General features: G+C 37.0%; 1 protein-coding gene across 1 annotated transcript in view; it reads right to left on the bottom strand.

The window, feature by feature from the left end:
* The window catches only part of dock5 (dedicator of cytokinesis 5), an 87,872-nt gene extending 62,299 nt beyond the window's left edge, over positions 1-25,573 (bottom strand). Inside the window, exons 1-12 of the mRNA XM_052108653.1 lie at positions 25,438-25,573; positions 13,258-13,341; positions 11,503-11,543; positions 11,333-11,388; positions 9,755-9,851; positions 9,438-9,586; positions 8,651-8,786; positions 7,822-7,979; positions 6,816-6,897; positions 6,527-6,656; positions 4,253-4,325; positions 3,933-4,075 (exon numbers count right to left, since the gene is read on the bottom strand). Coding sequence (XP_051964613.1) covers positions 3,933-4,075; positions 4,253-4,325; positions 6,527-6,656; positions 6,816-6,897; positions 7,822-7,979; positions 8,651-8,786; positions 9,438-9,586; positions 9,755-9,851; positions 11,333-11,388; positions 11,503-11,543; positions 13,258-13,341; positions 25,438-25,480 — 1,192 coding nt within the window. The 5' untranslated portion in view covers positions 25,481-25,573. The remainder of the gene's footprint in view (positions 1-3,932; positions 4,076-4,252; positions 4,326-6,526; positions 6,657-6,815; positions 6,898-7,821; positions 7,980-8,650; positions 8,787-9,437; positions 9,587-9,754; positions 9,852-11,332; positions 11,389-11,502; positions 11,544-13,257; positions 13,342-25,437) is intronic.
* Between the last annotated feature and the right edge of the window lie 1,586 nt (positions 25,574-27,159).

Below are 27,159 nucleotides of genomic sequence, written 5' to 3'. Positions count from 1 at the left end.
GCATTCTGAGATTATTTTCTTCTCATCACTATTGTACAGAGCAGTTATCTGAGTTACCATAGACTTTGTCAGTTCAAACCAGTCTGGCCATTCTCTGTTGAACTCAACAAGACATTTCCTTCCACAGAACTGCCGCTCACTGGATCAGCAGTTACAGATATACTCAAACCAGCACATCTGGCACAAACAATCATCCATGCCATTATCTAATCAGCCAATCATAAGGCAGGAGCTTCAGTTAATGTTCACATCAACCATTAGAATGGGGAAAATTTTGATCTCAGTTATTTGGACCGTGGCATGACTGTTGGTGCCAGAAGGGCTGGTTTGAGTATTTCTGTAACTGCTGATCTCCTGGGATTTTCATGCACAACAGTCTCAAGAATTTACTTTTATATCCACAGAGAATGGCCAGACTGGTTCAAACTCACAAAGTCAACAATAACTCAGATAACCACTCTGTAAAATTGTAGTGAGAAGAATGTTATTCTTAAATGTGGGTTGGCACCATTTGGCGGCACAAGGGGGACCTACGCAATATTAGGCAGGTGGTTTTTATGGAGTGGCTGATCTATTTATAAACAATATGTTTTGATTATATTGCAACATTTTAGTAGTAGTAGTTTGAGAGTGTATTAAACTACTAAAGTGCTGTTAAACATAATTTATATTAAGATGAAATAACATGGACTGATGGCTGCAGCAAAGGCATATACTGTACTAGTGATTAACAACCTCGGAGCTCACGGTGGGTCTGTTTTTAAAGGTTTATAAATAACACTATGTAACACAATTTTTGTTCCTGTGTAGTAAGTGTTATTTACTAATTGCTTAAGCCTCAAAAGTATAGAAAATGGCTATTATTCCCCACAAACATTGCTTTTGTGACCAGGACAGTGGTATTTTGAAACGTACCCATTTCCAATGAGAAAACGGGCGTATTTGTGTCTTTTCGTTCACATAAAGTGAGAAAAAACAAACATATGAATACAAATTAACATGTATTTATACTAAAGTAATACAAAAATGACTACAAAATATTTTGTAGAAGTTTTTCGAGATTTATGATTATACTGTAAATCACTTTCATGAACCAATCCCCAAATGTAGTATCCCATCATGTTCTCATTATTCTGTCCTTGGTAGCGGCATTCAAAGTCCAGTATATCCTGGTGGAAGCGCTCACCTTGCTCCTCCGTGTATGCTCCCATGTTCTCCTTGAATTTATTAAGATGAGCATCAAGGATATGGATTCTGAGGGACATCATACAGCCCATTGTGCCATAATTCTTCACCAGAGTCTCAACCAGCTCCACATAGTTTTCAGCCTTCGAATTGCCCAGGAAGCCCCGAACCCACTGCGACAATGCTGTTCCAAGCCGCTTTCTCCTTACAAGTGAGCTTCTTGGGGAATTCATTGCACTCCAGGATCTTCTTTATCTGTGGTCCGACAAAGACACCGAACATTGCCTCAAGACAGCTTAGGGGAAGAATTCTTGAAGGTAATTGAAGGCTGCTGACTCCTTATCTAGAGCTCTGAATAATTGTTTCAGAAGGCCCTATTTGATGTGCAGTGGTAGCATCAGCACCTTCAGGGGGTCCACCAGTGGCTCCCACTTGACATTGTTCCTCCCCACAGAGAACTCAGTCCACTGTGGCCAGTCCCACCTGTGGTAGTGCGCCTTGGTGTGCCTGCTGTCCCAAAGGCAAAGATAGCAGGAAAACGTATTAAAACCGCCTTGGTGACCCATCAGGAATGCCACCATTTTGAAGTCTCCTGTGACCTCCCAGCTGTACTCATCATACTTCAAGGTGTCCAGCAAGGTCTTGATATGTATCCACTTAGGCAGCTGGAACAAAACTGAACTGGTAGGCTTAAGACCCCTGTATTTATACTACTATTTATAAGGGCTGGGAATTGATAAAAACAATGTAACTAATTAATCGCACAATTTGCTGTGACTAATCAAATTTTTCCCCCAAGCTTGTAATCATCAATATTTAAACTTAGAATCACCTAATTAAATTAATCAACAACAAAAGGAAGAATATTATAAATAACATTTTTAATGACATCTTGTAAACTGTAAACAGACTCTCCTCTCTATATTCCCATCAAATATATTCCATGCAGCAACATTATAAACAACAAAGTGTTTTAGTGCAAGTAGGATATTAAAATCATCAAGGATATCAAAAAGACTGAATCAGCTTAGAACTTAAGGCAATAGGTCAAAAGAAAGGCAATTTCTTCATATGCACCAACAATATCAAACACAAAATGTTAAAGTCCAAATTGAAATTTAAAACCATGTTGAAACGAACACACACACACTCACACATACAAAGAGAACACAGACGACAGATAGAGGGGGATAAAACACAAACACACACACACACACACACACACATACATAGAGAGAACACACATAAAACATAGGAAGAGAGGAGAAACACACACACACACACACACACACGACAGAGAGCAACAGAGCACACACACAAGACGCAGGAAGAGAGGAAACACACACACACACAGGTAGAGAGATCACAAACACTCGAAATATTCTTCTTTGCACACTGTGCGCCGTGCAGGGCAGGTGTTCAAATGGTATTAGTCTTGCGGCTGCCGTCATGTTCCGAGCACTGTCCATCCCAAGTGATGTTAACTTTTGCTCTAATCTTTGCTGACTTCCAAAAAAATTTCAGCGCATGCCTCCGCAAAGTGGCGCTCTGTGGTTTGACTCACAGTAAGGGCAAACGAACGCAATCGCCACTCTTCTAAAAGTGTGCGATGCCCGAGTAGTAGTCGATTGCTCACCCTTGAGCAAAACTCCACCCTTGTCCTTCTACATCATGCCAGGATGACTTGGCTCGGCACACTCACATTAGCCGCCGCAACAGGAAGTCATTAAAACGGAGGCTTTAGTGTTTGTGATTGAGGCAAAAAAAAGTGCTGTCAAATGCATTTTTTTATGCGTTAATCATTTCAAATTACTGGCAAAGATTAATGCGTTAATTCCCCCAGCCCTGCTATTGATATTACTGGAAGGTTCTAGAAGTTAGTTCAAGTTTACTCGGCACTGAATCTATCTGGAATGTTCTGGAAAATAAGTACATTTCAAAATATCACTGTCCTGGTCACAAAAGCAATGTTTGTGGGGAATAATAGCCATTTTCTATACCTTTGAGGCTTAAGCAATTAGGAAATAACAATTATTACCCAGGAACTAAAAAAAAATAAAAGATTTGTTACACAGTGTAATTATTAAAAATCTGTTCCCCTTTGGAAAACATTTATGGGATTTGTACTTTCAGATCCAGACTTTTGCGTTCTATAGTCGCATTTACACTGCAAAGGAGTAGTCATATTATGCACTGATTGCCAAACACAGCTGAAAGAAAACAAGGCATCATGCTGCATTGCATTTACACAGAACCAAAACTTTACCCCAACACTTACTTAAAACTTAAACACTCTTCTTTTGCTCCCTTGCGAGTACTGGTATTTCCTTCAGGATATGCATATCATAAAGTGTAATATTCAGTGTAAAATCTGCACAGACATTCATGCATTATGGTGGCTGAACTAGCAATGGGTTTTTCTTAGATTTGATAAAAAATAAAATGATTATAAATAAATGAATTAAGTACAGACACATTTAAATGCGCCTCAAATACCAGAAAGTTAGTAACTTTCAGTAAGTTACTACCAACCTCAGTCATTTTAATCATGTGTGAAACGTGCTTTGAAAAGTGACAGACCTTTTATGTTTTATGAATTCACAACTGAAACATCCTGAGACATGCTATGAGAAATAGTTTGACTATATCAGACTTTCTAAATCACCTTCAGCAAGGTCACATTACTCCCCAGTGATATATAAACACAAGACAAAGATACATTTTTGGGCCGATGCGCTTTGATTTACCCTGTCCTTTGTGGTTGACCTCTCGTGTGGCAATGACCTTGTTGAAGACAGCAAAGAGTGGCTCATTCTCGCCAATGACACGAGATGGGATTAGAGGAGACATGATTAGCTGCCTCTGACGGATGTACGTTTCCATGGCAATCCTAAGAAAAGAGAGAGAAAAGAGAGCAAGACAAAATTGAAAAATAAAAAATAACAGCCTAGAGGAGACAAAACTATTACAGTGCATGATGGACTCTCGCAACTGTATGGAAATTAACATGAAAAGAAATACTATAATAATGCAAATAAAGCATCTTTTAATCTCATAACACACTCACTGTTGAAAAGGGATGAAATACTGTTTATCGTCATCATCAATTTTCCCGTGGGCAATATCGGAGATATCCATGACTGTGGAAAAAAAAGAAACAGGACGTTAGCACTGATTTGAACTATAGATTCATTCAGTATAGTTATTTTATTATGTACCACTGTCGTGCTCTTAGAGCAAATAAGTAGCAAAGTATTTGATATTCAGAAGTATTCAGAGATCAAATATGTTGCATAAATGTTCATTTGGCCTTAATTGTGAAAATGTTTCATGTTAATCAGAGATTTTATTAACATTTTGATCCCCTGATGATTTTTTATTTTCATGAAAAAAAGGTAAGACAGGTTTTGAGGGTTAGGGATACAGAGAAGCTTATTCATGCTTTTCTTTGTCTCGCATAGATTATTGTAATGCCCTGTTTTCAACTTTAAATCAACATACTTTAACACGAATATAATCAATGCAAATTTATGCAGCTAGACTTTACACGAACTAGGTCTTTTAATCGTATAGCTTGAGTTCTCTTTCATCATCTCGTGGTTTTGCATTGGTTACCAATTCATTTTAGGGTTGATTTTAAGATTTTATTAATTATATTTAAAGCATTACATGGTTTGGTTCCAGATTATTAAGTAGAACTTTTAAGACCGTACGAAACAGTTCTACATCTTAGATTTTCTTGTCATGAACTGTTGGATTTCCTGTTGTCAGTTATCACACTTGAGAGTTCCTGATTTTTTCTTTTTTTGCTTTTACATGTTTGAAAATAAGCCTCATGTCTTGTTCTGCTCTTACAGAACGAAGCAGGACAAAACTGTGCACTGGCTGAACATGTTTGCGACAAGGTACCATTTAGTGTGCCATCTACGCCTAGCTTTATGAACCCCTTTGGTCACCTTGAATAGATTATAAAAGTTTAATACAAACCTCTTTTCATTTCATCTGAACAGAGGAGAGCAAAAAGAATTTGACAAAAGACACGGTAGCGTTCAGACGAATGCTGTTTTCTTAGAAAGATAACAGTAAACTGTGCCATTCAGCTACTTGAATACAAAAAATAAAAAAACTGAAATACAAAGTAATTTCAATAAAAAATGTGAATGAAAATTAATTGTTGTTCGAATACAATCTGCAAGATATTAAATGTTCAGTGCTCTCGACAGGGGAAAGTAATGCTCTTCAAAAGCAACACGGCAATGCCTGAAAATACTTAATTTTCTTAGTTCTGGGTCACAACAATGTGATGCAGAACTAAAAGTGATAAACAAATTAGCAAAAGTGCTGTTTACTCAAAATACTATGGAAAATGCTGGCAGTTTGTTAGTGATTTTCTTGATAATTATCAACTCTTGTTCGTGTACATATTGTAGCCATCTGCAGGGTTAAAGCTGAATAAAATAATGTTGACTCATCCCTCAGTTTGTAAAAATGAACAAAACACTCATTAACAATAATGCACTCATAATGAAAGCCTAGCAGGCAAGCTAGCCAACGAGAGCTGAAAAGCAGAAATGTGAAACTTGCTTTGTTGTGAAAGCACTTACAAGCATTCATGTGTACAAAATGTATTATTGAGCTGTAATGCAGTCTAAATCATCAATCTGAAGTGGGACTATTTTCCAGGTAGATTCCTCTAGTTAACTTCTAAGCTTAAACTTTAAAGTTAGGGGTTTGTTCAAATCCTAATAATAATAATGTTGATACTTGCCATCGCAAGCAACACTAACGACACAGATTATTGTTTTAAAGCTGATGTATGTCATTTGTAATCTCATGTTAAAATTCAGAGACAATGATATAGTAAGCCATTCATGGGTTGATTCTACTGAAAAGTGAAAATACTGTAGCTCTGAGGGGCTATCAAAACATTGCTCTTTTTATTTGAGCACCCCAACCAGCCCTTTATACATTAGCAATAAAGACAAAAAACAAACTGCATGAGGTTGGGGCAGGACTGTCATCTACTGTCATTTTCTAACAAATGGCAGATGGAGGAGTGTGTTCAGAAAAGCCTGTCATTATTTTTGCAATTTTGTTTGGTGATGCTAACGGTGTAGAAATTACTGTACACACTTCACCTTTAATGAAGTGTGTGGACTTGTGTATGAAATTCCACTCTTTAAAATTTCTAGACTTAATATATTATAGAAACTCTGGACAGCCATCCACATATGGCAGACCTGTGAAATGTGTAATGCAAAAAAGAAAAAGGGAACCTTTCCAGACTACAGCATATCAACTTATGATAAAGAATCTAGTGCCCATGCTATGGGTTCAGAACCTGCTACACCAAATGGCCTCCTTAGTCCTCCGGTGTGTTTCTTCCCCTCCTTCAGCTCCATGCAACCCACACGGATAATCTGACATACCAGGAACAGCCGTTGTCTGATGAGGTCAATGCTACTCAGGTCCTGGACACAGTGAGAGAACAGCACTAAAAATGTTTCACGGGCAGATCATCGAATAAGATTTTATTTGTTTTATTTTTTCGGTTTATATGTATGAGACTATGAAAAACAAAATCTAAGAGAAAAATACATTATGATGAAATCCATTCTTATCTCGGTTACCGTGAAAAGTGCAGGTAAGTTGTTGAGTTTTTCAATCTCTTTCGGCATTCCTGTGCTGTCCCACCGCACCAGGAAGTTTTCGCTGAGAACAAAGTGACAAAAACTACTTTCCACATAGTTTCCACAACTTTTAGTAATTGATAAAAGGGTGTTACAACAGAATTAATGTACAGTATATGAAAGGAACAATATAAAATGAATCAAGACAAATCAAATACATGTAATTTTACAAATATTATGTATTTTCTTATTTTCCTGAGGTCCTCTTATGTTACCCAAGGTTTTTTTCATGACCATTTCCATCCTTTCTCTGACTCTTACGATTAAACAGTCCAATTTTTTTTGTATTTTGCTTTTGCTATTTTGCTCAGAAAGCATGTGTGTCAAGATGTTTAAGTAAAATTTATTTTTAACTTAGCACAGCGAAAAACAAATTTGGTCCACCTGCATAAAATGCTGAACAAAAACAGTGAGACGCAGTACAGCAGGCAAAAATGTCTGTATAGTGCATGTTTACATAGAAGTCTTGGAGGTTGGTCACTCTGTTTTTGTATCAGTTTGTGCTGTTTTTCAATAGTTTTTCTATGTAAACGCCCACCTAACATGTAAAATAAGTAACAGTGCTTGGCAGCAATTATTCACAAACTGCACATTTGTAATCGGGTCAAATATAGATTACATTGCCCAACTTTCAATAACAGTCTCTTTGTTATGTCTACATTACACTGTGCTAGGAGCACATACAAATCTGCACTGTAATGTGCAGCTTAAACTGTTAAACTCAGACTGAAAAGATCAGCTACACACAGCCAGAAAAAAAAGCATTAGGTTTGTTTAGAAGGCCATATTTGTATAAAAAAATATTAATCACCATTGAAACCAAAACAAGAATACTAGGGGAAAAAAAAAAACTTTTTCCCAAAGAAAAAGAACTCTAATTTTTCATCTGGAAAATATCAAATTTTTTCCCTTTCTGCTTTTTGAGTAAAAACACAAAGAGACTGACCTAATAAATTCAGATTTGTCAGGATCGTATAATGACATGAAGAGCTCTGCATCCTCCCCTATGTTGCATACAAAGTTTTTCAGATTCATTAGAAGGCTGTATGTGTGCACACCGCTGAAGAGGGTCTGATGCCGTTTCTCCAGGTTTTGAAGACGCATCTAGCAAAACAGAGAACACAGAGACAGCATTCAGGATCAAAGATACAAAGCGCAGACTGAAGTTCTGGAACACCTATGAGAAACTAGAGAGGAAAGTCAATGAGTGTAACTCAAAATCAAGATCATTCCAAAAATTATTACTATGTCTATAGAAGTATTTATGGGTCTGTGATTTCAGTATTCAGTATTTGTTGTCAAAATATGTTTGCAGAAATCTTTGGACTGATTTGTACATTCTATCAACATGATGGTGGCTGGGGCAACAAAAGCAATGAAGTAGTTAAAACCCTTAATGTTCTCGCACACCATTTACTGAAACTAAGCTGCAAAAATGGGTTATCCAGAAATCATCGTGTTTGTGATGTCACAAACTCGGAGCACATTAACATATGACCACCCATTCATATCAACACCTAATCAGTATTCAGCAGCCTGGTCTGCCCAGATAAACGACATCTCCAGTACATGAAAGTTAGCAAATCAAAACAGAGATCAATTATATACAGAAGTCTTAAAAATAGAATAGAAACATCAACCTGATTATTTTAAGGGTCAGCGAGAGAGTGGAAAACAGTTAAGTAAAACTAAATTATGACTGGTTTGGGTGCAAGCTAACCCTAAACCTTAATGAACATGAGAAGTGGACTTCAGGCAACTACAAAGTGTTATACCTTCTCCTCCTGTATCCTCTCGTCAACACTGCGGGAAGCTGACTCATGTGCTCTGAACAGGCTGACCGTGCTGGTGTGCTCCGGGTCTAATGTGTTTCCTGCTTCATCACGAACCACCAAATCAAGACCCAGTATCCTGTGAAACAGCCGTAGTCAGATCTCACCACCACACTGACAATACCTTGTGTGTTATCATCATCAACATACACAGTTATATTGTATACGTTATGTTAACATCATTACGTACAGTTTTATTGAAATGTAGTTAAGCCTGTATGACATTCTGCCATGGAACACAATAGGAGAATGTTTTTTAAATATCCCGGCTATTTTCCTTGTTATTAAAGTGAAGGGTAATTCGGGCTGTCAAGTTCGAAAATGGCGGGAAAAAAAACTGCAGCTCCAAAAACATACCCTAGAACTGTGGTCCCCAACACTGCATGTTTTGGATGTCTCCCTTATCCAACACACCTGATTCAAATCATCAGCTCATTAGTAGAGGCTCCATGAGCAGAACTGGGTGTGTCAAATAAGGGAGACATCCAAAATGGGCAGTGTTGGGGGTACTCCGGGACCAGGGTTGGGAACCACTGCCCTAGAAGGCTAATACAAGTTTAGAATAACATGGGAGTGCGTAAATGTGGAAGAATTTTCATTTTTGGGTGAATACTATAAATTTGGTTAAATTCAATATTTATGACTGTGGATGTCAGTAAATCATATATATCTGAAATCAAGTCTGCTTGGTGAAAAACTCCAGATAAGATTATGTAAAGCCATCTCGCACCTGTTCCCATAATCGATTTTGGCTGTGACTTTCTTCTTGAGCTCCACAAGGTCATCGTTTGGAAGTGTGCCAGACACGATCTGCAAGCGGTACTCGATCAGACTGTAGGCCATCTGCTGAACGTTCCGAAACAGTGTGGTCTTGTTGCTCTGTTATGCAGACGAATAGGTGATTAAAATGATACCATAGCTAAAAAAAAACAGTTGTGGTAGATTTGCCTTTGTTTGAACAAATGTGGGAAGCTGTGTGTTGAGCTGAAATGGCCAGTAAGATGAACGCAAACTAAATGCAAAGAGGGCACGGTTGGGTTTACGTACCACATAAAGCTTGTGCCATATTTGTGTCCATTCTCGCAGTGTGGTGCCAAGCTCTTGTACCAAGGGCAAATCTGTAGATACTACAGTCTCTTGTTTGCTATACATCAAAAGAAGATAATTAGAAAAACATGTTTTAGTCATGTTGTCAGGATTTCAGTTTCAGATAAAAATTGTTTTACTCAGTTCTTCAAAGGTTAAAGAAAGACCCTATGAAATTACTTGACAAGCACAGTTTTTGTTCCTGTGTTAATGTTTTTCCTATTAAAACAAAGTTGGGGCAGGACATCTCAAATGGTCCATCCCTTTATTTAAATAGGGAATAGCTATTTGCGTCACAGACATGGACTAAAAGCCACAAAAAATATGGATTTCATGGGGACTTTCACCACTAAACTGCAAACGCAGTGTTTCCCCTATATGCATTTCGAAGCGGTGCTGCGCCACTGCTGAATTATGTGCGCCACTGTTGGGATTTCACATGGTTAATTTAATATTCTTGATGCAACATAACGCTTGCTATCCCTAGTCAGCTGTGCACTTTATACACTGCAAAAGGGGCCCAACCACACACACACATACGTCACGGCATAACAACACTTCTAAACGGCACTGACAAATAAAACAGGTGAAAACATAAATTAGAAGACTTTGCAATTCGCAGATCACAATGCTTACAAAATGTTACCACGGATTTACTGCAGTAACAAAAACTATAGTTGTGGCAGAAAAACTTTCTAAAATGTATTTAGACTGCAGTTATTTCATTACAAAAATGCCATAGATCTTTATATAGAAACCATAGTTACTAACCATGGTAGTGATTTTGGTTGCATGGTTTTATCTATGGTTACCATGAACTATAACAAATATCATTGTTAAAATGATGAATACAATGGAAGAACTGGTGCATTTTCATAATTATGGACCAAGCTATCAGTTTTCTATCTATGTAAAACTGTACTCTTTTCTGATTGTAGGAAAATGTCATTTGTTTTGTTTGCCTTCAGAAATTCCAAGACATGACTGTAGTTTTATCAGTAGGAGCCTGATGAAAGGAATCTGTAAAGAAGACCCAACTTATTCACTGTCAAAATATTTCAATTTAGCCACAAAAAAAAATGTTTATATTTTCCACAGATGTTTCTGATGTTAATATCATAATTTTCATCTGCATCCCAACCTCAAAATCAATGCTGTACTGTCAAATGTGCATTTCAATGTACATAACATGTAACATTATTTCCATGAGTGCTAAAAAAGCAGGTGCTGGTGCCACATTTTCAACGGGCCCTTTGAGGGCACAAATAAACTCAGAAAAATGTAGTTTGACACCTGTTTTAATGTAATCTTTGTCCAATGCAAGTTAATAAGGGGTCCGGTGTTGCAGGCTTGTGGACGTGCGCACAACAGCACCGCTGCTGAAAAAAATCCTAGGGGAAATACTGAAACACCAGTGGCAAATGACTGGCCCTTTATATTCTTTTGACAGTCGGCTACATGGTAAATTAACTGCTAAGTGATGGACAATTTGCCCCAAATGAATTTCAATGCAAAATCAACATATGATCTGCCTCTTACCCAATTCCCTCAACTTTAGCTTCTTTGAGATGAATATAGTTGGCAGGGAAAATGCCCTTTGAAATAAGACAACAACAAGCAGCACTTGTAAGAACCAACACAATTCATGCAGAATGTCAGGTAATGATTAGATTGTCAGTTTATCAGTAGGATAATAATTATCCCAACACCTTTTGTGATTTCTGACGTAGTGTGTATCCTCGGAACCACCCTGGGAGAAGGAAAAACAGAAAGACAGATCACCTGAGATAGATGAAAGCACATAATAACATTATGTGTTTTGTTTTTTTACATTATTTTTGATAAAGACTAACACAGCTGTAATATAGCGTATATCACTGATCAATGCCATGATGGATGTACATAAAACTAGGGTTATGTAAACTTATGTAAATAACACAACCAGGTTTTCTTGATCTTTTGAACATAAACATACTCTGAAATTCACAATGCAAAATCCACACAGACCATTTAATAAAACTAAACTGCATTTGATGAAACTAAATTGTTAGTCAACCACAATAGAGGTCATTTACATATAGAAGTCTTAAAAGGTATAGTAGCAAAAATAGTAGGGGGTAACGGTTTATCATGGCATGATACATCCTGGTTCAAAAATGTGATGAGGCACATTGTGGAGATTCCTACACCTGCGTAACGTGGGGATACAAATGGAAATCGCTTCACTGCACCCTAGGAGCTCTAAAATAGGATTGCACAATAGCAGCCACAGGTGTTGTACGATGAGTTTGGCTGAAACTGCAAAGGCTAAACAGCATACAGTAATAAAATAATTCTGTATTTTCAGCAAAGTGTGTGTGTGTGTGTGTGTGTGTGTGTGTGTGTGTGTGTGTGTGTGTGTGTGTGTGTGTGTGTGTGTGTGTGTGTGTGTGTGTGTGAGCGTGTATTTATCACTTTGTGGGGACCAAATGTCCCCATAAGGATAGTAAAACCCGAAATTTTTGACCTTGTGGGGACATTTTGTCGGTCCCCATGAGGAAAACAGCTTATAAATCATACTAAATTGTGTTTTTTGAAAATGTAAAAATGCAGAAAGTTTTCTGTGAGGGTTAGGTTTAGGGGTAGGGTTAGGTTTAGGGGATAGAATATAAAGTTTTTACAGTATAAAAACCATTATGTCTATGGAAAGTCCCCATAAAACATGGAAACACAACATGTGTGTGTGTGTGTGTGTGTGTGTGTGTGTGTGTGTGTGTGTGTGTGTGTGTGTGTGTGTGTGTGTGTGTAAAATTTTCTGTTCAGGTGGCCGAAGTTTCTGCCCAGTAGAAATAGGATTTGCTCAGCAGCAACAAAATTAGAGCGAAAATGTATTGTGAACCGTGCCTAATCGTGAAATGATTGAATTGTTACACCCCCCCAAAAAATTGCCTGTTTAATTGCACCTTTTCACCTGGTATTAACACGGGGTAAATAACTGGGGTAAATCAATCACAAGATGCCAATCCAGTGACTTGTTTTAATGAAGTGGTTCATTAACAAAATATTGGATTACTCCGTAAATACTGGACTTTCAAAGACTTTTCCATGACTTTTAATATTTAATTAATTTCCTCAGGCCTGGAAATGCTTTACAATTCCCTGATATTTCCAGATTTTGTATGAAAATGTTTTGGACCAGATTTAAACCTGCATGTAGCACCATATGCTTGTGATCGCCAAAATGGGTGTTCATTTAAAGTGTAAGCAGATAGGTGAATGGTCATGAAAAATAAAGAATATGGCATCTTTAAATCATCTAATCAAATATGGTTCTTCACTTGTATTATGCAGGTCATATGTGAAGTGTTTGCATTCCAACATCTCTCAAGAATTCGTAAGAACTGTGGGATATCCCAGATCATGCATTCAGCACAAGTGTGAACAAGTGCAGGTAGACTAATCACTCCATGCTGTAGCACACTCACCTTCAAATGTTTCTAGTATGTGTACTGTGTCCCCCACCTGAAGACTCAACTCCAGCTCTCCTTTGGATTTATAGTTACAGATGGCTGAAATGTAAAAAAAAAAAAAAAAAAGAGGGTCATAGACCACAGGAAGCAAAACATTTACCAAAAGAATAAAAGTAACAACGCTGCTCTCTGTCTTGTGAAAGAGAGAAATAATATGACAGCACAAAACAGCATACCAACTGTTGCACAAGTTCTTAAGTGGAGAGTTCTTGAGTTCTGCAGGAAAACAGCCACTTGTCTTGTCTGACGTCTAACAGTATGACTCAGATCTGCAAACTAACAGCCAAATATCCCAGAAACCCAAATTCACAATGAGGCCATAACAGTAAAACTGAGTTTTTACATTTTCTGAAGAAAATGAGTGGTGCTTGACAATGCAAAGCTTGACGACACAATGTTAGGGTGTTGTGAGTGCTTGACTTGACCTGAAAAGGAGTAGCTATTATGTTCTGGGTGGTTGCAAGGGTTTATAAGGTGTACCGGGCTGGAAAGTTACTTACTGGACCAAGTCAAAAGTGCCCACTCCCAAGTCTCTATGATTTGATGGTCTCTAGACATGACTCCCCTCCTTCAATGTAAGTCTAAGGGATTTCCAGCCTGATCTCATGCAATTTATGTGAACATGACAATATTTTTGCAATTCAAAATGTATGTGCTGTAAAAGACATTTAGCCGCAGGTTTCCAGGGAAATGTCCAGCTGGGGGCGCCAAAAGTGAGTAAAATGGTGCTGTATTCAGACAAGGTTTTAAGGGGAATTTTAGATTAAAGTTTTTAAAAAATACACCCCTAATGTAAAATGTTTGCCTGAACCTACGCATTAGTGGTTTAAAATATAAATGAGATGTTAAAAAATACATCCTTACACTCAAATGCCTAAATCTAAACATTCGTTTTAAAATGCAGAAGCAAATTGAAAAATCACATTTTCTGAACCAACCACATCATTTCGTACCACTTCTTTGACTCTAATGTCACATGTCATCTTGAGTTCATGGATGGACTTGAATCGAGGTCATCCAATTCGAAGTCCAACGCCCTATCAGGTGAGCTATTGCACATGCTATACATGCTGGAATAAATAGGTTGGTCTGTAATACAAGCATAAAAATGTACTGTTTTTAAAAAGATGCGTTTGAGTAAAGTATGTCGATATCGTAAAATAGCAGGGTCTGAGTAACGGAGAGAATATAAGTATCTATAAAATCATAATCAGCCATTAAATTCATGATTTGAGTAAAGGTGAATAAAGCACTGTTGTTTTAGCACCTCTAGTGTTAATTTCACCTGGAAACTGCAAGGAATTGTACCTGGAGACACGAATAACAAGTTTTGGATATCGAGTCATGGATATCGAGTCATGTTTTCACTATGACACCTGGTTGGGGATTTCTCTGAAATGGTAAGTCTGATTGCTTAGAAAAGTACTATTGCACCTCTATTCAACAAGCCAATCAATACATTTGGCATAAAAATGGACACCATAGATTGTTCAAATTACAAACTTAAAGTATGAGCAAAAATAATAGTGATACTTGCCTGAGCAAACACCAATAATAACGTATTTCCACACCATGCTGTTAGATAATAGTTGAGTTTGAAATATACTTGGACACAATATCATCTGGCACAAAAAGCAAGAGAGATATAGCTATTTCCTGGAATGTGAACATTCTGACAGGTACGGAGTGCATGCCTTATACTTGGTGAAACATTTTTGGTCTGTTGAACTGCAGCTGAACCTAAAAGAGTGCTTGTCTACACTACAAGACAGAAGGCTTTAGTCTCACTAATCCTCATACCTTTTACACATATTATTTTATTAAAGATACAAAATAATGACAATGTGCACTCTCTGAAACATGACTGGCTGAAAAGGGGTAGCAAAATACCAATTGAAGCAAAAAAAGGGGAAAACAAAGAGGAGGCTAGAAAAAAGCCTACAAGATGTGGAACTGACACATCACTAAGCCATTGCTCCTTAGTTCCTGTTTTTAACTTTCAAGGTTTCCTACTAGCATTTATTCTGCCACTGTCAAACATGGAGAGAGAACAAATCAAATGTATTGCATTAACACAGGACTTATTAAATGCCATTAACCAATCACTTATGGGTGTTACTTCACTTACATGACACAAGTGTGTATTTTTATTACATTTTGCAGATTATAACTTTTTTCTTTTTGTTAGATGGTCTCATTAAAACTGAATTGGAAACCTTTTATCAGGCTTTCATCATTTATTTTGGTACCTTGCTAAAATACCTAATATGTACATATTTAACTGTTTCAGCCTTATCACAGACCCATCATTTCAATAATAAACTATGATAATCCATTATAAATTATTATGTTTAAAACCATGATAATCTAAACAAACAATGAAATACACAAATCCTTTAAATATTCATTGTGTAAAATGATTTCTATATTATTTCATTTTTTAAATAATGACTATATCTCACAGTTGTGGCCTCATTTCCACCACCAAAAGTTTTTTTTCAAAGGTTAGTGTACTTGTTTACCAAGTCAACAAAAGTGTCACTGAAGAGCATGCTTGAGAAGTGATGTTTAAAGTCAAATCAAGGTAAATATTGTTCTACTCAATTTCCATTCAAGATGTAATTTTGGCAAATGTTGCATAAAGTGTGAAAGGATGTTTTAATCATTTGTAGTTTTAATATTTAATTACATTTAAAACACGTTATAATATATTTTCCATCAGTGTAATTTCCACCACAGAATTCTATTTAAGCAATATTCCGGGTTTAATACAAATTAAGGACAATCAACAGCATTTGTTTTATAATATTGTTTATCACTTGCCTCTCCTTTTCTTTAAAAAAAGCAAATATCTGGGTTACAATGGAAGTGAAAGGGAACAATTTTTGAGTGTTTAAATACTCACTGTTTCAAAACTTTTGCCACAAGATATAAACAAAATGCATGTAAACATGATTTTAGAGTGATACAATCACTTGCAAACCTTTTCTGTGTAATGTTATATACATTTTATAGACAATATATAGTTATAGACAATTTTCCAACTTTGTTGCTATGATGATGTAATGGCAATAAACCCTAAATGACTGTAAAAATGACAATTGAAACAACTTTACAGCTCAAGTAATACATGAGTTTTAATAGATTTAATATAAATGCTTTTATAAAATTATAAGCTTCACATTTCTGCCTTTAAACCCTCCAAAAATTGTCCCCATTCACTTCCATTGTAAGTGCCTCATTGTAACCTTGATTTTTTTCTTTTTTTAAAGAAAATGTGGGACGAGCCGAAATTATTCTTTTGGGCATCAACATTTTGCCACAAATGCTGTTGATTGAGCTTAACTTTTATTCAACCCAGAACATTCCTTTTTAAACACGATACAAAATTTTAGATCTGCTGGAAATGACATTGTGCTGGGAAAAAATTACATAGATGACATAAATCTCCTGTGGAGCATGGACAAACATTGTTGGACATTGTTAGCAGACAAATTAAATAAACCAGTGAGTGTGAAAAGTGTTTTAATGAGACTTTACTGTCTAAAAGTCCACAGTGCTAAAAGTTGAAGAAACAAGCCTTATATTTATTTATTTATTTTGATAAAACTATTTTCATTGGAATGTACATGACTGTTTAAATAAAGTATGATTAACCATTCCTTTACTCTGGAAATTGATTTAAGTCGAAATGGCCATTCATAATTGTTTCACTAGCCTTTGAACCATTTTTCCATAAAAATGTGTATGTTGTGATGTATATAATTATAGACCAAAAAGGTGAGAACATTTTTATATAAATGAATATCTTCTACCCCTAACTGATACATTGAACTAAACAAAAATATTGTTCGTTCGCATCAAGCATTGTAATATCCTGCGTTGTGTAAGAGCACAAAGCCACAATATCTGCACTGCACGGACTCTCAGCCCAAGGAGAGAAAAAAAGGCTCAGGCCTTGTTCAGGCATGCACATTGTTCAGTTCAAATAAAGACTCACAGATAACCTGAAACGCTTGAGGCTACATTTCATGACATGCTTTCACTGGTGCACTGCAGATCTCGTGTGCACACAACTGATAAGTCTGTCCACTTCTTTTTCGTGCCATAGTATGAGGTAACCCCTTTCTGTTATCTACAAATGCGTTAGTGCAGTATTAGCTCATTACAAGGCATGAAGAAGAGACACACCACCATTACACAACTTCAGCAACCTGCAAAATCAGCTCAAGAGTCACATGCTCATATCATAAACATAGGTTTCGTTTGGTGGTCAGATTAATCATTTATAATACAGGTGTATGACATTTCCTGCCTACGCCCAAACAAATCTAGGCTTCGCAAAGGAGTGTCAAAGGTAGAGAAGAATTCCACCACCCCTGGCTACATTTATCACGTTCAGTTGGAAACTATTTGTCATCAAGGTTTGGTTAATTTTACATGGAATAACTACACATAGTTTCTCCAAACCTAGCTCAATATGTAGAGGTTTGCAGGCTTTTTTCCTGAAGTGTAAACACAGTTTGTTTGAGCATCCCATCCAGCTTGACATAACAACATTGGTTTGAGTTTGGAGCGGGACTATCTATTTGTTTGTCCAATGGCAGATGGGGTGGCGGGGTTTCGGGAAGCCTATTTGAAAACAATTACTATTTTTGCAATCTTGTTTGGTGACGTTAGTGGTGCAGAAATTACACACTTGAGCTTTACAAAAACTGTCTGGCCAGTCAAAGCGGAGTCCAGGCTTCACACACAATGCTCCACTTCACACACTAGGCACCATTTGAGCGTGTGATTTGTTGTCTGGGCCAAATGGGCCATAGAGGTGTCACAGTGATGGGCGCCAGTGCATGCTGGGTTGTGAGCTGTGCCAACCAGCTCCACTCTAACTGGCCTTTGTGTTCTATGACATCACTGACAGACAGAGCATACACTAGCAGACTGGTACATGACATTTTGCCATGAGCTTTTTCACACTCTTTGCTCAGACACTCCAATTTTGTCCAACATAAAATTGAAAGGGGTAGGTCATCCAAAAATGACATTTCTGTCATCATTTACTCACCATCATGTTGTTCCAAACCCTGACTATCTTTCTCCCATGGAACACAAATAAGATGTTAGGCAGAATGTTAGCCACAGTCACCACTTAGCATCAATGCATCTTTTTTTCATACAACAAAAGTGAATGATGACTGAGGCTGTCTTTCTGTTTAAGGGCTGAAATGATTAGTTGACATTATCAACAATGTCAACTATAAAAAATTGTCTACAAAAATGTCCGTTGTTTAATAGTCTTTTGATCTCATTTTACATAAAACGAGATCATATGAAACTCTAATGATGACGCGAGAGAGGAGCACTGCAGCTTGCGCCTAACTGAGGAGAGGAAGAAAACACATGTCCAGATGCACTCTAAACTTTCCAAACAGCTTCAGGTGATGTAGATCACAAAATATAACAGAATTATAATGCAAAAATGCAAAATAAGGAAACACAGAAGAACTGTCATCGTGAAATAAAGCAGAGCCAGATCTGGCATTCCACTTAAGCAAAACCTGCATGTCAGAGCATCTAAAAAGCAAACAACCTGGCTTTTATTAAAGTTCAAATAATAAGAAAGTGCATCATAAACAAACTACAAAAATGGCACTTCTCTGTGCGGTCAGCGCCACGTCTATGATTCCCATGAAGGGGGAAGAGACTGAAACTGCACCTGACTGAGTCACCCAATGGCATCCCTGACCAGTTGACTAGCTAGCTACCAGGCCATTTCAGAGAGCAGTTGTGTGATCACAATTTAGTTACACTTTGCCCTAAGGTAGGCTAAAGTGTTACTAAGGCCTTGCTGTTATGGTGACAGGCAGAATGTGTCCTGATGTCATGGTGGGAAAAAAATAACACCCATTTATATGATTAGGGTTCACTCAACATATTTTCTTCCATCAGTAACAGGCATGTGGTTGACTTTTCTGTGGTGTAACAGAAAATACTCCATCTACAACTATTTAAAAAAAAAAAATTCATGCAATTATTATGAATAAAGCTTTTATAACTTTATATTCATGACTGCTTGGAACTTTTGTAACTTAAAACAAATTTAATTCATTGGACTGTTTAAAACAAACAAATGCAGGCAAAAAGGTGTAAAAATGTTTGAAAAACGTTTAAAGTTACAAGACCAAATACACTTTCCCCATAGTACATTAGTAGTGTTATCTTAAAGTAGTGGTACTTCAGTACCAAGTCGATAGTAAAATAAAAAAGATGTAATGATACCGGTGTTTCTACAGTACCGGTAGTACAGACTCTCTCTGGTACCAATGCGCAGTATGACTGGCACACAAGCTTTAAAATGCTAATTTTGAGCACGTGCTCTGTTACTCCTTACGCTGAAATATTCTCTAAATATTTATTCTCTAAAACCAAGTCTAAATATCTTATATGCTGCTTTTCAGGTAAATACATCTTGTTTTAAAATAATTTTTAGATATTTTAAAATACATGTATTTTTTTATATTATATTCAACATTCTCAGATAACAATTTTTTTCTGCCATAAAGCAGCTAAAGAAAATGTATGTTGTTTTAAAAGAGTTTTAGATATTTATATTAAAAACAAGCCAAAACAAAAACAAATCACAGATATATTTTGTTGCAGTGTATAATGGGGTGAAGACTACCCTCTCTCACCTTTCTGTTAACTTCATATTTAAATTAATAAAGCTGCGTATTGTCAATTTTCTTCACGATAAGGAATGCAGAGTGACATATTATGGATCAATAAGTCATGAGCCATCACGTTATAATCTAGCTGCATTAAGAGTGTGCACTCGAGGGATGAGCGTCCCCACACCAGAGTGTGTATCAGCCGGGTGCAGTTTCAATTTCTCTCAGGCGCTGACCACACAGACAAATGCCAGATTCAGAGTTTGTAGTTATTTACATGATCTGCTTCCATATTATTTGAACTTTAACAAAGCTATTACGCATTAAATATAACTGCATTAAATATAACTGCACAATGGTGAGGTGTTTCCTTTAAAGATGCTCGACAGGCAAGTTTTGCTTCAGCGGAGCGGCAGCTCTAGCTCCGCTTATTCCATTTATTTTGTATTTTTGCATTATAATTCCCTCATACTTTGCAATCTACATCACCTAAAGCTGTTTGGAAAGTTTGGAGTGAATCTGGATGGCGAGATGTGTAATTTTTCCTCTCCTCAGTCAGGACAGTGCTGCTCTCACACGTCATCATTAGAGTTTCATATAATCTCATGTTACGTTAAATAAGCTCAAACGACAATTCTGCAATTTTTTATTGTCGACATTGTTGATAACATCGACTAATCATTTCAACCTTATTTCAGACGTGACTTAAAAGTCTCCAGCTGAGTCTCGTTTCAAAGGCTGCGTCCTCCGGAGGTCACATTTAAAAGCAAGTAGGACACTCCTAATGCAGCCTTCGAATTTGACCTTCTTTCACTCGAATTCGGAGGATGCATGAGGTGAATCCTTCGTGGGCACTCACAACCCACAATTCATTTTGAAAAAAATTACACAAATTTCCCCAAAAATATGATGTTCAAATGCAAGTAATGTTAATTCCCAAGTTGAAGTACCTCAGTAGACAGGTGCAGAGTATATAATCTATAAAATTATAGTAATATATAACTAAAGTATTATTAACTAAAAATGAATTTTCACTCTGCATCATAATAACTCCTAAAATGTACCTCATACATTCCCTTCCAATGGGAATTTGTTCGCTTCTCACACAAAGCAGTCACACTTGTTAAAGAGTGGCATGCTGTCATAGCAACCATGTTACTTTCTGTTTGTCATACAAAGGTTGTCTCATTTAAACAAGATTTGTTTAAAGGAGGACACTCAGTATACTGCAGCGTTCAAAGGATGCGTCCTAGCTAGCACATCACAATAAAAGCACATTTCAAAATATAAGCTAGAGTCCTGAAATTGAAGAAATTGTGACAGAAACATATTACAACTGTTTAGTACAATTTTATATTCACTGTAATTATGAAATTAATAATAATAATAATAATTAATCAATATATCACAAGCAAGACTTCTGTTGAATAAAACTTTGGGGGAAAAAATGCAATGACATGTTGAAAAGTTCTATATTTACACATCCTGTGAAGCATCAATGCTGCTCTAGGGGGCTTGCAGACTTTTCCTTCACAACGGGAGTACAACAAGATTACTCATTCCAGTGACTTTATGAAGGACATCGCTTGCTGTGGGCATGTGAATGGTTGCCGGTAGGGCTGGGACGATTCATCTAAGTAATCTATGTCATTGATTACAAAAATACATCGATTTGCATAACATGCGTTGGTGCGTCGCAATGGAATAATTAAAATGGCATCACCCGGTTTAAGCATGGATTCCCCGAAGAACAAACTGAAGCTAAAAAAAACTTGTCCATAGTGATCTTAAGCATGGGTGTATATTAGCCAGAGACCCAACGATGTGGTGCTGTCTAAGATATGCAAATTGGAAATGGCTTATCGCAGCCATACAACCGCCATGAACGAACACTTGAAGCGAAAGCATCCCGGATCACTTGTCAAGACGCCAGCACCTTAAGTCCCATTTACTTTTTGTCCCCACCCACACAAACATGATATAATATTACAACACGTTTTCCTGTTAGTAAGTCACTTAAAATATATTTTCTAAATGTTTCCTCATCGCCCCCATGTTAAAAGTAATTTCTGCACCACGAGTAAATTTCGCACTATGCGACCAAAAACGGCTGTTATTAGCCACTGGCAAGTACATTTTAACATTTCACTCGCCAGTGAAAGAGTAATGAAGTGTCCCTTTACTGAATAAAAAACAGTTGGTTAAGAAGCTGATTCAGCCTAGTCTTTCCCTGCATGATGACTCATGAGCGCAGAGGAAAAAGCTTGTGTCTCATTCAGTTGAGTATCTCAGGGAACCGCACCGTGGACGTCACAACAGCAGCTCTCTTGAGAGCATGTAAAGATGAACCACTTGTCAAGCGCCCTGATGTGCACGCCGTCTACAGAGGCGTGCTCAAAACTCCTGCGAAAACATAAACATGGAATAAACGGATTCGTTTTGTGAACGCAAAGTGATCCAGTTTCAATTTACGGCCATGAAATGTCAAATATCCGTGGTCATTGTGGGTTTATTCACGCAGTTTAATAATAGGCAGTGAGAGAGAGGAGATGCCCTACTCTATTTCTGTTGAGATGATCAAATGCAAGAAACAGTATCTCAAAGTCTTCCCTCATGAGAAATAAGGGCTTGTGAGTTACTCAGAGAGCCTTAAAATAATGTGCGAAAGTGAAGAATTTAAGGCAGATATATTTCAAAAGAATCCTAGAACAGTTATGAAACGGAGTGTATCGAATCTCACTGGTTTATGTCATAAAAAGTATTAAAACTAGCAAAGTACGTAGAGCTCGCCGTTCACAAATCGGATTCTCGTATGGTGTCACGTGACACCCCAAATCTAAGCAATGCATCCTTGATTGAGAAATACTTGAAGGAAACATGCAATTCTTTTAATTTATTATTTACATTGAAATTTAACTTTTTAAATGGGCTAAATGGGTGTGTTGAGTAGTGCATTTTCATATTAGCATATACTGTGGTACAGAAATTGGTATCGAGAACCATGAAATTTTACTGGTATCCATACCGACTGCTGAAATGGTACAGTCACAACATTATACATTAGTATAAGTTTTATCCTTAAATCTTAGGTCCATGGACACGTTATCTGTCAGCTACCCACCTATTAATTCATAAATTTGGAGAAGGCTAAAATGGAGACAATCTTTAACAATCCCTTACAAGAAGGAAACATGACACTGAGTGATTCTATTTGGCATTTTTGGGCCATTAAAGGGATGGTTCACGCAAATATGAAAATTCTCTCATAATTTACTCACCCTCATGACATCCAACACATGTATGATTTTCTTCTACAGAACAATAACCAAAAAGTTTTACAAGAATACCTCAGCTCTGTACTGTAGGTCCATTCAATGCAAGTGGACTACATGAATGGGGCCTCTCATGGACGTGCACTGACAGCGACTAGAAGTAAACAATTATAGGAAAAACTACTTAAATATTGATCTGTTTCTCTCCCTATCATATCACTTAAGTAGACATTAATGTAACCACAGGAGACAAATGGATTACATTAACTATAATTTTCTGTGCTTTTTGAAGCTTTAAAGTGCTAATCACCATCTACTTGCATTGTGTGGACCTACAGAGCTGTGATATTCTTAAAGAAAATCTTCGCTTGTGTTCAGCAGAAGAAAGTTAAACACATTCCATGAGGGCAAGTAAATGATGAGGGCATTTTTATTTTTGGATTAACTATTCATTTAATGGCCCTTAATGTAGGCTTCATAGCCTTTATGCAAAATATAATTTCATTATATTTGCCTATACTTTTTCTAGATTCACTGATTTGGTGTAAAATAAGACATTTTCTTGACAAGTTTTGTGAGAATCACTATACAAAGCAAATTCCTCAAATGTATGTTAGGTCCTCAGGTCCCCAGGAAAAGCAGAAAAAGTTTGAGCCAGACTGTTTGATGTCTGACCAACAAATTACATATCCTTAAAGTCCCCGTGAACCGGAAGTTGCAAACGACTTTTCTCCAGTGTTGTGACGTATTTCCGAGAGAAACGGAATACTAAATGAGGCAAAATAGTTGGCGTGGCTTTTTTTCCAACTAGCACCTGATTGGATCTAAAAAAGTAGGTGTTTCATTCAGAAATGGAGGCAGATCTTAATGCAAGTTTACAATCGGTTGTTGAGGATTACTCGCCACCTGAAACACCGCCAGCAGTCCCCTTCCTGCAGCAGGAGGAGGAGGAAGATGAAGAAGAACAGGAACACACGGAGGATCATTTCGTCACGGGGGGAATCAGACCTTACATGTTTGAGCCGTTACATGCGGAGGGTTCGAATGGTAAAAAGTGTTCCGTGAGTGTCACAACCAAAAATGCACCTCCTCGCCATCGCTCCTTTCACACGCTGTCAATGCTCGCAAATACACAGGCAGCCTGTCTACTGACAGTTGGAGGGGCGGTGTTACGGATGTTAAGGAGACACCTAAACCGTCAAACCTACGTCATCAGGCAAGGTCCTCCAATGCAGAGGGGCGGGGAATTTTCAGATTTTGATTAAAGATTACGAAGCCAAAAAATTTTTTTGTGTGGATTGACTTGCATGGATGAATTGTTCACCACAAAACGATCAATTTAGGCAAACAAAGTAAGTATGGTCAATTTTGAATTCATGGGGACTTTAAGAATGTTCGGTTCTGTGTGTAAACTAAACATCTGACCGCTCCAGGTACTTTAGCACTAAGTACAGTATTGCACAGAGACCCTAGAACAAATAGTTCACAATTTGAAAGCGTCACAATATATGCACTTTCAAAATATGTGTGAATATTAAGCATACATGCTGTCCTTAAATACAACTACCTTCACAATATAATTTCACAAACAAATCACAATTTGCATTGGGAAGTCTTAAACCTACTAAGAGTGACAGGGAAGCACCATATCAAACAACACAAATGTACAGTATGTAAAGGTGTTTTACTGTTGTGTGGGAGTTGATAAGGGCATTTGCAAAACAATTCAAAAACACTATGCGACAATCAACACCAACAGAGATAAAAAAAAGGGGTTCATTCCATTTTACTTTATGGGTGTTTGCTTCCACGTGCACAGATATATGTCACTACAAGGCAAATGGTTTTTATGGCAGTGATCACTTTAAATGCAAATTTTGCAGCTCTGTAAGACTGCTACATAAATTTACTATTATGTGTATTGTTTACAAATATTTTTTTTTATTATTATTACTGTTTATTTGTTTACTTATTTATTTGTAATGTCATGCCTGAAGATACATTTCGCTCCACTGTGTGTGTGTGTGTGTGTGTGTGTGTGTGTGTGTGTGTGTGTGTGTGTGTGTGTGTGTGTGTGTGTGTGTGTGTGTTCAGGTAAAGGTGCGGCTAAACTCCGCTGAGTCTCTCAACGCAAGTTTCCACTCAGAGAAACACTAAGTAGACAAAGACCTAAAAGCACATTTAAAGTCACTCACCCACTCCATATTTCTCTCTCTTAGTGGGAATCCAGCGCGTCATGACAGGAAAAAATAAATGTAAATGTGTGAAATAAAGTAAATCATATGAAAAAGTGTTGTGTGGAGTGAGAGGTCTCCTGGCTGCACATAACAGTTCCGGTGTGTTCGCGCGCTGTGCGTGTGGCTCGCGCGCGCGCACACACACACATACAAAGTGAGTGCAAAACTTGTGATTAATTTATTTTTTGGGATGTTTCTAATTCTAATGATATTTCTTTGTTTATTTATATTATTCTTAATTCATAAGTGTTTATTGCATTTGTTATGTACAAATTGGTCAATCTAATATTTAATATTTGGCGGTTATAATAATATTAAATTAATTATCTATGTTTAGTTGTTTTCATGTGTATTTTAAAAGTAAAAGTAATTTTTTTTAAAATTGTTAAAAAATGTCAGGGTTGTGTATCTATTCTGAGACATTAATGAATGAAAAGGTTTTCATTTTAAGGCTGTTATTATTTCCTTAAATGTTCTGGGTTCAATAAAAGTTAAGCTCAGTCTATGGCATTTGTGGCAAAATGTTGATTACCACAAAAATGTCTTTAAAAAAATAGCAAAACTTTTTACAGGGTTACAGTTAGGACCTACTATGGAAGTCAATGGGGAAAATGTTTGAACGTTAAAATACTCACTGTTTCAAAAGAATGAGACATATTCATGTAAACATAATTTAAGTTTGATAAAATCACTTACAAACCTTTTCTGTGTAAAGTTATGGCCAATTTTTCAACTTCATTACCATGCTGATGTAATGTGAACAAATCCTAAAATGACTGTAAAAAGTATGACTTAAACAACTTTACAACTCAAATTATACATGAGTTTTAACAGAAGAATTAAGGCAAGTGCTTTTATGAAATTATAAGCTTCATTTCTTTGTTTAAACTCTCCCAAAACCCCATATTAAGTGTCTCACTGTAACATCGATTTTTGCTTATTTAAAGAAAAGGAGGAATGAGCCAAAATTAATTTTAATCAACATTATGCTACAAATGATGTCAATTGAACTTAACTTGTAGGCTACTGGACCCGGGATATTCCTTTAAAGCAAAAGCAGCGAAGATGGTTAAAGTCAATATATATAAAAACAAAGTAGACTGTTATTACCATTGTGTGCATGTTATTAAGTTACAACAGATTTAGACTGTAAAATCTACAGGTTGATCTGTAACGTTATTTACATTTATACTGTAATTATTCTGGCAACCAAAGCTGCCAGATTTTTTGTAAGAAAACAAAAAATACATGTTTTTTTTTACAGTAAACATTTACAGTAACTGCATGCATGGTGGGGTGGAGTGATATATCTTTCCCACCTCCTCTGATTTCTGCAAGACCCCAGCTGTTTAAATGTGGATTTATCGAACTAGCCCTCTCCACCCAGGGGCGGCAACAGCTAATTTTGATTGCTTGTGTTGAAGAGGTGCTAAATCATTGACAGGGGTAGCTGAGCTTTTGTCTCTAAATATGCGCTAACCCCGGCATGGCCAAACAATTTTATTAATATCAGTTTGCACGTGGTGACAACAGAAGTGAAATCTCTACGCTGCAGCCTCATTAAAACAGACAACTCAATTTCAGGGATTTTTTCAACTTTTTACAGTACTTTCTGAAGCACAGGTCCAGAAAAACAGTGTACACTTACTGGGGGTCTGGGGACATGCTCCCCTGGGAAAA

The sequence above is a fragment of the Xyrauchen texanus genome, chromosome 37 (genome assembly GCF_025860055.1).
Source record: "Xyrauchen texanus isolate HMW12.3.18 chromosome 37, RBS_HiC_50CHRs, whole genome shotgun sequence".
Classification (NCBI taxonomy): Eukaryota; Metazoa; Chordata; class Actinopteri; order Cypriniformes; family Catostomidae; genus Xyrauchen; species Xyrauchen texanus.
Note: the sequence above shows the minus strand (reverse complement) of the source record. Positions and strands in the feature narration are given on the sequence as shown.